Source organism: Pieris brassicae, chromosome 2 (assembly GCF_905147105.1).
Source record: "Pieris brassicae chromosome 2, ilPieBrab1.1, whole genome shotgun sequence".
Lineage (NCBI taxonomy): Eukaryota > Metazoa > Arthropoda > Insecta > Lepidoptera > Pieridae > Pieris > Pieris brassicae.
In genome coordinates, this window is record NC_059666.1 from 4,123,805 (window position 1) to 4,135,313 (window position 11,509).

At 30.1% G+C, this 11,509-nt stretch overlaps 1 protein-coding gene across 1 annotated transcript; it reads left to right on the plus strand.

Moving 5' to 3' along the window:
- The first annotated feature begins 297 nt into the window (after positions 1-297).
- Positions 298-10,297, plus strand: LOC123720410. The gene is made up of 4 exons (XM_045677002.1): positions 298-351; positions 2,416-2,831; positions 6,089-6,264; positions 9,707-10,297. The coding sequence occupies exons 2-4, from the start codon at positions 2,420-2,422 to the stop codon at positions 9,902-9,904; spliced, it is 786 nt and encodes a 261-aa protein (XP_045532958.1). The 5' UTR covers positions 298-351; positions 2,416-2,419; the 3' UTR covers positions 9,905-10,297.
- The last annotated feature ends 1,212 nt before the right edge of the window (positions 10,298-11,509 follow it).

Consider the following 11,509-nt stretch of genomic DNA (forward strand, 5'->3'; position numbering starts at 1 on the left):
TGGTTCGTTGCAGGAGAATGTGGGAACCAATAAAGAGATAGTTTAAATTATAACCTTAATATTTATATTACGTTAAAGTAAACATAATGGTTAATAGAGCTTTATTAAAAGCTAAAAACTTAATCAAGTTTTCTTTAATGTTAAAAATAGTAATATTAATGTTTCAAGCAAAATCCGCGTGATACAGTATAGTCACTGTCGTTTTCAAAGAGATCACATTAACTCCGCTTCACTCGATCGGTCCTAGATCATTTAAATAGCGAAACAGTTGCTACTATTGACATTGATCAATGGTTGATCGACGCGCGCGCAGATTTAGTAAAATATAGCAAAAGTGAAGTGTTAGTTAATGTAAGTGAATAAAGGCTTTTATTTAAACGTGATTAATGTGTGATAAACGAAATTTATAAAAACACTATTTTATTTAATAAATATGATTAGGTTTTGTGTGTATTGTCGATTTTAATTACCAATTATTGGACAATGTTCCAGATTATTTCAACCTACATAAAATAATTTTTGGAGTAAACTTGTAGATTAAGTAAAATAATATGACAACAATCAAGCCAATTATTAATTTATGGTGTGTTAGTTTATTAGTATTAACCAAGATATTCCTTTTTATACCATCTTGATAAATCTGATAAAATTTATATAATTTACTAGGGATTTAAAAAATATCATGAATTTTTTTTTGCTAAATACAAATCTCATTACAATAACCAAATTCACGTTTGACGGACAAATATCCGTCAAACGTGAATTCAGCTACCGTCGTAAATATAAATAAACCAGTATCGATTCTGTGAACGCGAAACTTATAGAGACGTTCTCAGAGTCCATAATTATGTCTAATGATAGTTTAAAATGAAAATATTTAATCCGTTTGCGCCCCATACAAATAACCTCTCTTTAAGACTTCCGGATAACCATTATACTGAAAGGAGCATTTTACTGATAAACCATTGTGGTTTAAACAAATGTAAAAACAAGTTCAGACCTCAAATTAAGATCTCCTGTGCAGTTGTTAATTAATTAAAATTACTGCGATTATTTTGAATTGTAAACTTTTGCAAACGAAACCATAGAAGTAATTTCTAATAAGGACTCAATAGAAGACTCGTTAAAAGAAACTGCACTTAAAGCCTGAAACTTTATCACTAACCGGCTTTTACAACTTTAATTAAAATAATTAAAACGCAATCTCTGAACATTTAATAGTTTCACTGGCAATAAAAAGCAAAGATTTAAAAAACGTAGGGAATGCTGCATAACAACTTTGCTTACAATTAATTATCAAATTTTTTAAAAGCCTTTTATTTCAGATACTTTACAATTAATTTCATTTATATTTCTATAATCTCATTCATTCCTGGATATCTGGATTCCCTTTTTATCAAAGGCCTCTTCCAAATCCCACCATTTGTGCAATGTTACTCTCTGCCATGTACAACCTTTTGTTTCCTTATTCTGGTGTATCCTTCTAAATTGTCTTCCTCTACTGCATTTATTTTCCTTGGGCACCAGTTTCATACTTTATTGTTCCACTGTCCAATGTTTATATAATACTATAAATAAATTCTTATTATCTCTACAAAATACCCTCAGTAAGTTATTTTTTTTTAAATTTCATTTAAAGGACTGACCGTTGCGTGCTCAGAACTTTTTATTGTCAAATAAATTTGAAAAATCAATATTATATAACCGATTTTAAGACGTAATATATAATATTTTGTATCATAATAAACTGTGTTAATAAAAAGCCTAATCCGAACACGTCCAACATTCAACATCAGATTACTAATGTTGCCAAACTTATTGAAAATTATAATTTTTGTTTTGTTTAATATTTTATAAGGAATTTTTTAGAATATTATTATCACAAACAAATAAGCCAAAAAACTAATTTAAATCTTTTCTGTAGCTGTTAATTATTAAGAAAGTAACAAAATTGGTTAGATTAAGGTCGTTAAGTCATTTAGGTCGAGCTAAATACACAGTTTTAAATTGAATAAGCCGACAAATTTGGTGGCTAGAAAGCCGCCTCCTTAGAGAACTTAAGAAACAAGATTAAAATGTAATAATTTCTCTGCAAAGCTTTGTTTTGCCCCCGTTACCTTAAAGTTTGCAAATTGGTCGACCGCTGGATTCTATTATTTTGTGGAGTTCAAAATAATTAATACAAATTTCTTATCGATTTTTTTTATTAAACGTATAAGTTATGGGAGCAGTGTTAGCATAGTAATCAGGTACGCGAAAATCAAGTTTGAGACCGTACGACGTTTGCATTTTTTTTCTACGCAATGAATACATGAACACATCTCTCAACAAAACGTGTGGGAATTTACGTGACCAGACTTAAATAACTATAACTAAATAATATTATAAATATTTAAATATAGTAATTTCTTTCAGCAAAATGGCAATGTGGCATCTTCTCCCAATATTATTTATCACCCAGGCATCATATGCTGAAGATCAATATTTACGGCGCGTCAAAGACAGCTGCCTTACACAAGGCGAGGCTTTATCCTGTGTCAAATATAAAGCTTTGAAGATTGCAAAGAAAACTCTGTTCGGGGATATGAACAATAATGAGACAATAGTGGCCAATGAGGTTATAAGCTTCGTGCCTTTGACTGATGTAAACAACTTGAATATGACAGAAGAAGTGGACTTTCTTGACGGAAGAAGAAGTATTATTTCGGAGTGGACAGAAATTGCCAAGTACTTTATGAGTTTGATAAGAGAGTTCTTTAAGATGAAGGGATTAAGGGTCAACTTGCCACCTGGATCGCGGACTATTGAGGAGCCGGAAAGTAGCGATGACGGTGAGAGTATAATTTTGTTTTTGTCCTGCGTAAGATGATGTCTGTAGGATATAATTAGATCAAAAATGTTCGCGGTTCTTCTTAACTTGACGTAAGTTATAAAATCACGTCAGGATTTTAGTAATAATAATATGTATTGTATTAATAGTGCACAACATCATATATAATTAATGACCTATCGTATTAGTTAATATCTATTTATTCTTAAGTCCAGGGCAATTATGGCGAAAATAAAATCGCTTACAATATTAGTTTTTATTAGTAATTTAATGCAGATTACGGAGGCGCTTAAAACACTTTTTTAAATTCATCAGCCCACTTCCGAATATATCTAAGATAAGATCTGAATCTTTTTGTTTCTTATGATAAAATCAAATCTGCAATAGTATTAACAAAATAATCTATTTAAAGTTATAAAAAAATTTAAGTTTTCTTATCAAAAAATTGCACAACTACAGGAAAACACATTTTAATAATGATGTATAAAAATGTAAACATTGATTAACCTTCAGCCCAAAAAAATAAACAGTTATAATTGATATAATTACACGCAGTACCAAATCAATTTAAACTATCTCAAGTCACGCCCTAAATAATTTCGTTACAGTATTTTATTGTACTACATTTTATTATTGGAATTAGCTTATGCCAACGAATGCGTAAAATTAAGATCAAACAATCTTCGCTTTATCGACTTAGGCGTGAGAGAGTAAAATATTTTTAATTCTATAAATATTCCTTACAGATAAGCTAACTGGTTTTTCACTATAGGTTAGTGAAAAACTGTTCCCTTTACTAACGTTACTTCCGGGCATTTAATTTGGTAGTTATGTTGTTTGTTATAGATAATGAAATGACACTACAGAATTTTTTATTGAGTATTAAAAAATAATATAAATGTCGTCGTGAAAAATCTAATTCTATGATGATGGATAAATCATCGGCATGTCTACAATACTATTTCATATTGTACTAACAATACATTATTTCCTTAGTCACACTTGATAGTGTTCGCAATAGTTCGTTGTTATAAATTTTGATGATAATGCAAAATGTTTGACACACCCGATCGCCACGTTTGATTTCACCTTTATTCTTGTTATGATATGTTAGACGTACTTGTAATTGTTTCGATATTACCCAATTTCATTTATTAATTACTCCCTCAAACAAATTACGTGAGTGATTTATGTTGTGGTGCTATCTATATTACTATCAGTCTATTTGATTATACCAGAACTGCTGCCTACAACTGACAATTGTTTGCCTTTTTAGTCTAATTGAATTGAAGTAACGTATGTACTTAGGTTAAATTGTGTATCAACGGCCAACGAACCATTCTTTATGGTACAATACACATATGGTCCGATAAGTATAGGCTCAAAACCAAAAAACATCGAATGTTGAAATTTCTGCTTGTATAATATATAATAATTAATAAATTTATTTCAGAATACCTGTATTATATCAAATAAAGTATTAATTCAAATAAAATTTTATTATCGTATTGATAAAGAATTTAAATAATTAAATAAAACAATTATTTAACGATTTTTTTTTTATTTTTTATTAAAAAAATTCCGATGTTTTGCGTGTTTTACAGCATGCGTGGTCACCGTGACCACGCATAAATAATTATACGTTTATAATAATACAAATAGCTTTAATCCGGTTAAAAAATTGTTTTCTTTCAATGTGTAAAAGCTATGTTAACCAAAGACAATAATTAAATAATTTAAAATTCATCGTTAGTATTGTGTGAATTTCGCATTTAATCAAATAAATGACTACATACTTGGACGAGACGTATAATATTTTCTTCTGGGATAATTACATCCGTGAAGCTTAATTAACATTGATTAATGGGATCTCTGAAAATCTGGGTTGAGCCCATCTTTTGTTGATTCCCAACACTAAGTGGGTTTCAGGCTATTCACCTATTGTAAGATGAAATAATTAATTAATTTCAGTTAAGCTAGGTTTAATTCATTTTAAAAACTCACTTTTTGTAGCATTACACTATAAACAAATTTCAAGTGGTATTGTAATTTTTTTTTCGGTAACAAAATATCTTTCCACTTTTAAAATCATAACATAAAAATATTCCTCTTACTTATAAACTTAGTTTTAAGTTCGTCTGTTTCTGTCAAATTTTACTATTATTCATTAATATGTATATGTTCGTGATAAGAGATAAACGGAGCTTTAGTTATACGGTAATAAGACTTGTTTAGTTTTTTATAAGGGTAATGTTGGCCTAGTGCAAGTCTTATCCCTGAGGTCGTAGGTTCGATCTCCGGCTGTGCACCAATGGATTTTCTTTTTATGTGCGCGCGAACGGTGAAAGAAAACATCGTGAGGAAACCGGCTTGCCTTAGACACAAAAAGTCGACGGCGTGCGTCAGACACTGAAGGCTGATCACAATCGATGATCATAGGCTACTTGCCTATTCGATTAACCAATGATCATGAAATAGATATAGAAATCTGAGGTCCAGACCTAAAAGGATTTTAGCGCCATTAATTTTTATGATAAGGTATGTCTAGAAACGAAAGAAACAGCGAAGAATTTTAGCTAACAACTGAAACTAAACGATTTTTGCCGAACTTTTGTATACTCTTTCTCAATCTCAATAGGGAATTATGCATATTAAGCAAGTATAACGATCGTGTAAATTGTATTTTACGAGCAAGAAGCTTTCCTTGATGACTTAGGATAAAAAAATTGTTTTCAGTATCTGTTTGTTTACTTCATTCCACTAGTTAAGTCCTTATTTGGCTGTATGTATTTTTTTATTGCAATAAAGTTCACAAAGAACAATGCAACTTTACATGAATTACAATCTAGCCTGCCTGTACAATAATTATGGTTAATTAGTAATATTATGTTGATTTAATTTTCTACAATACTAATGAACTAAACTAAGGTAGTGTTCGTTAATAGTCTTAGTGTTCTGTAATGTTTTGACACTATGTTCGTGTGTCCGAGATACCGCACTTGCACATATATTCACTACACTAGGTTTATTAACTCAAAAGGTTTCGTTCTCTTTAGGCGTCTTATTCCTGTCAAGTCAAGAAGTTGGATTGCCTCAGCATTCACATGGCTATGTAGCCTATTTAAGTGAGCTAAGGCAAACCGTATCCGCTGTATTTAGGACTGTATCCATATTAAGATAATGTGGTACCTTGTGGATACTTTCATTTTTAATGTATTTGTTTTAGTATTACTATAATGTCATCCCAATAATTTTCAGGACGCGGTAAAAAGAAGAAGCTGGCGATAATGATACCATTCCTTAATCTGATGGCAACGTTGAAAACAAAAATGTTGTTGATCCCAATTCTTCTCGGAGTTATGCTGATTAAGAAACTGCTGTTGGTTGCTGCGTTATTACTGCCCAGTTTACTCAGCACGTTGAAGGCTTGCAAGGTAGTTATTCATTTATTTATTAAAGCCTAAATTTTTGGGTCATGGTTACAGGAAACCCTAACAACTTAGTGACCATAAAACACTTTTTGTTGGGGCCCTTATATATCTGTCTTTTACTCTACATTTCGTGTGATGGCAACATCTATATATAAAATATTTATAATAAAAAACTACTTTATAGTACCGAGTTAAACAGTTTGAGCGTAAACGAAGGTTAATAACGCTTAAACTGATACCAAAAATGTATTTATCTAAACTATTGTTATGGGTTTTTAACATTAAATAAAACAAATTAGCACATATTAGGATATTTATAAAAGGAACCTCAAACAATTAAACTAGAAAAATACAAAACTAAAATATATTAAACTAAATCTTATAATTAACTTAACTAAATAAATGTGGGCGACAGGAGGATTTTGGTTTATCCCACCAAACCTACTATATGTGGTAACGCTTACCACATAAACAAATTTGTTTATTTATCATTCAAGGATGAACATCTAATTTGAGGGCGTTTCTCAAAGCTAAAAAGGAAGAAAACATTTCAGATAGCTTCACAACAAAATAAAACGAAATTTTAAAATAATAATTAGAAAACACATATCCCTCAACACAGTTATTTCCGAAATAATTCAAAATTATACATCACACCAGATACAATTTATGTCTTTAAAGTGTCGAAAACACGGCAATTAACGCCGGTGTCTCTCCTTTTTCTCCCTACCCTCATAATATTATACGATAACTAAAAAAAAATTGTAGCGCTCCTGACAGACAGCTAGCTGGCAAACTACAGTAGTATTCACTTATTTACTTAGTTAATAATTCCTACAGCTAGTTATAATGATTTAATTACATAATATATAAAAGCCAAACGGAATACTTTATGATAAATATTTTCCGATGTGTGTATATATTGTGTGAAACAAAAAATATATTAAAAGTTAAAGTTCAAAGTAATACATATTTCCATATCACTTCAAATCAATTGTTACAATCTACCGAATATACTACTATACGAATAATCGGCTGATCAAGTATGTAAATTATAGATATTCTTCATTAAATTATGACCAACTGCGTATTGAAACATCATTAGAGGATCTACATAATTATATAATTTTATATAATTGCTTGTGCATTGAAGATCCATTACAATAATTACGTATATTCGTAATGAGATTAAATTAATAATGCAATATTATTAAGTGAATCACGGAGCCGAATTGCTAATGGTGTTTTTATTTTTACATATTCCTTCTTACACATTATATAAAGAAGACCACATACTAGAAAATCTTGCGCTTTAAAACATATATGTATAATGAATTTACCTAATTAAAGAAATCCATGAATTAGCTATCGTCAAATATGAACCAGCTGCCCACTGAAGTATTTCCGAACCAGCTCGACTTAGGGTCCTTCAAGAAAAGAGCGTATCAATTCTTGAAGCCTTTCAACTTGCGACTACACATTCTAGCAATGTAAGTGTCCATAGGCGGTGGTTTCACTTAACATCTGATGAGCCCTCCTCCATCCTGTCCGTTTGCCTCGTATTTCATAAAAAAATATAGATTTAATCTGACTAGGTAATAAAGCGGGCATTATTAACGAAGATGGGTTTTGACTTCGTAAATACTACTGACGACAACAGTATTAGCCTTGTAGTGTGAGCCTCCGACTCTCATCCCTAAGGTCGTAGTATTGAATCTCGGTTGTGCACCGATGGACTTTGTCTATGCTCCAATTGAACACATGTTCGTACGGTGAGGCCGTAAGTATTGTGAGGAAATCGACAAAAAGTCGACGTGTATAAGGCCTATATAACCTACTTGCTAATTAGAGAAAATAAATTATCACAAAAATTTACAAAAAATCTGACCAGACCAGTGCTTTTTTTTATTACATTCGTTTTCGAACAAAAGACTACGAGTATAATGCATACATCTTTTTGTGTATATTAAACATATTCCATTTACCGGCATACTTTGATAAAATTTCTGTTATCGGCTGACACTTTTATAAAAATCGTTTTGAAACGGCACATTGTTTTCGAAACTTTACACTTTTGAAAAATTCAAATAACGAATCAAATCAAATTAATCCGTTATAATTCTAAAAAGAAACAAAGAACGCACAATATGAATTCCTTTTTTAAAAATTTAATTTTAAACTTTTGAAATCGTACTAGAAATATTGAAAAATTATACCTTGTACGGATTATTTAAATTCATATTATAATTAATTCTAAAATGACTAGGCTTTGTTTTAAGTTATGAAATTGTAATACAAAATATTACAAAAGTCACTTATAAAGTGTATTTATATTTTTTTGTTAGGTATGCAAATGTAATTTTAGATGTTTTGAGTTTTATTCGTAAAGGTTCTTTCATATTCTTTTATTATTATTCAAAATTCTTTTAATCAATGAAATACTTACATATACACAAATACCTTTTATTAGAAAAATAATCAAATTTCTTGTTCATGATATAACAAAAAAAAATACATAGCCATTTTCATTATCCGGATATACTTCAAGCTTTCAAGTCAATATAAAAACAAAAGCTTAACAAGTGAATGATATCGATGAAAGCCTCCTCAACCAGGCTTTAGATAAGTGAGTGCATGCTTATTGATTTTCCTATTGTATCTCAAGTATTAAATTTATTATTAGTGATGAGAGATAAAATATATTTTACAAATATTCAAAAGAGGACTCATTGTCCTCTTTTGAATATTTGTAAATCATATCATATCATATTTTGATATCATATTAATAAATTAGTACACAATATGGTATGTAATATACCATATTAATGATACAACTGTAATAGATTCTACATATTTGCCTACCTACAACTATTTGTACTAGTATTTCATGGTTAAATATTGCTTCAATAATATCAGATTTTTTTTTAATAACACCAAATAGGACAATTATTTGACGATACCTTGGATAGTGTTTCATGCGATACTCATTTTTTTACAAAATAGTCTTTAAATTAATTTCAAAACAGATAATGCACACCCGTATATAAGTTTGGAACCTGTTTTTCACAAAGCGAGAACTTGGAATTAATTAAGTTTGTTAAGAGATTAGAGGTGTACATAACTTTACCGATCGCAAGGTGAAGATTATAGCTACACGACGTCCTGTGCCAGGTTTTTATATCCTGATTTCTATATAAATAAATATAACAGACCCTATAAATTGTGATATACTATAAAGTTGACTAATTAGGGGCATTCTGTAGAATCTTACGAATGGATATCCGTTAGTTTATAAATTTACTACGAGACATCGCAAATTGATAAATGTGGGCGTAAAATAATACAAATTATCTATCGTTTAGGATCCTACGAAAGTTTATAGATTTACATACACCATATTGATGAGACTAAAATTTTGTCAATAATCTTGAACCGTCTCTTTCAGCAACATCATCCAATGACGCATTACTCATATTTCGGAAGTGACTCGCAAGATTACAACTCGGACTACTCTAACAGCTATGCCTATTCCGCTGGCGGAGGGTACGGCAAGGACTGGCCTTCGAATAGAGCGTATACAATCTCAAAGCATAGGCCAACCCCAGCTCCAGCGTATTACACTGCTCCTGGGAACGCACAATAGGAAACAAATTTATTATTTTATTTCTTTCTTTCAGCTGTTAGATAAACTCTTTAGAGAATCGGAAACAATATACATCGCCCAAAGGCGAAAACAACTTATCTATGGTGACTTGCTTGTATGTTAAATATACAAAAAAAAACATTCGACAATTACCGACCTTCATGGTGTATTTACTAACAAGGAAAAACCTAAAGAGGATTTTTATAACTTGTCCCTTAGAAAAGTTTGTTGTTCCAGCCGTATCTGTTATAATAATTGTATAGCAGTAGAAAGAGTTTTATTTTTTTTTAATATTCAGATATACTTATTACACGGCTTCTGAAAACCAGTTTCATGCTTTATACCAACTGTCGCTTGGCGAATAATTGATAAAATTAATATATTTTATATTTAAATCATCTTTCAATGAATATTGAGAGCTCTTCACTTCCTAGAAGTTAACTTTATAAATTTTAATAATTATATTGTATAAATATTTAAGTAACTCTCGACTGTCTACACCTAATTTAATTTAATGTAACTTAGTAAAATAGGGTTTAATTATAAGTACATATATAGGTACAAAAACTACAGTTGCATTTATCTAGTGTAAGTTTTAATTGTAATATTTATTTTAATATAAGCTATTTTAGAAAATAAATTTTACGTAGTATTTGTATACCATTGTTAATTTATTAGGTTGAAAGGTAACATTAAAAATATTATCATTTCAGTGTGTTTTTTTCTATATATTAATCTATTTTACAATATTTGCAGAAATAACAATCCATTAGTCTAAAAATTGGCACCTGATCCGTATAAGATCTAATACATAAAATTGATGCGAGGCAGAATGTTATTTCCCTTGTATTTTATTCTTAGCAAACTTGTCATTGGATTACCTCGAATAGACCACGTAGGGTTGCCATCTGTACGGATTACCTCCAATTTATTTATTCAAGAACAAAGTTTTATTTCGGCTAAGCCTCTATAGATTACCATATTACAGGTAGACTTTCATATTAATTAAATAAATCAGCCAGATGTAAAAGTTACGCATATCTAAACTACCTATAGCAAAATATTGAAGAAATCGACTAGATTTTGGCTAGCTAGAAGGTTGTATCTTCTTGATAAAAAAAAATGTGTGCGTGTACCAAATTACGTAAGAAGTGAAACTTCTTTATGACCTTATTTTTCGAAAAATTATCCATTATATGCAACTTTACAGAAATTGGTTAAATGAAGTTAAATTAGATACAGTCTAAGAAAAAGCTTTTATTATCATAGACATGAATACAAATATTTCATTTTACCTTATTACTACTAAGATTATTATAGAATTTCATTAATTGTAATATAATTATTATCATTGTTATCGTTATTATATATTTTTATTATACGGCTTTCAATCTCTTCGAATCAACCGCGGTAGGGACAAGAAATAGATGGGGCGTAACTGAAAAATGTGACGCGTAACCGAAAAATACGCCGATAAAGAAGTTCAAGAATTAGTGTTTTGTTTGTAATTAGTACACAAATATTTTTAATAATTCTGCGCATCATCACATACCACATCTTGAACCAATTCGACTTTGTTCAAGAAAATAGCATACCGTTTCTTGA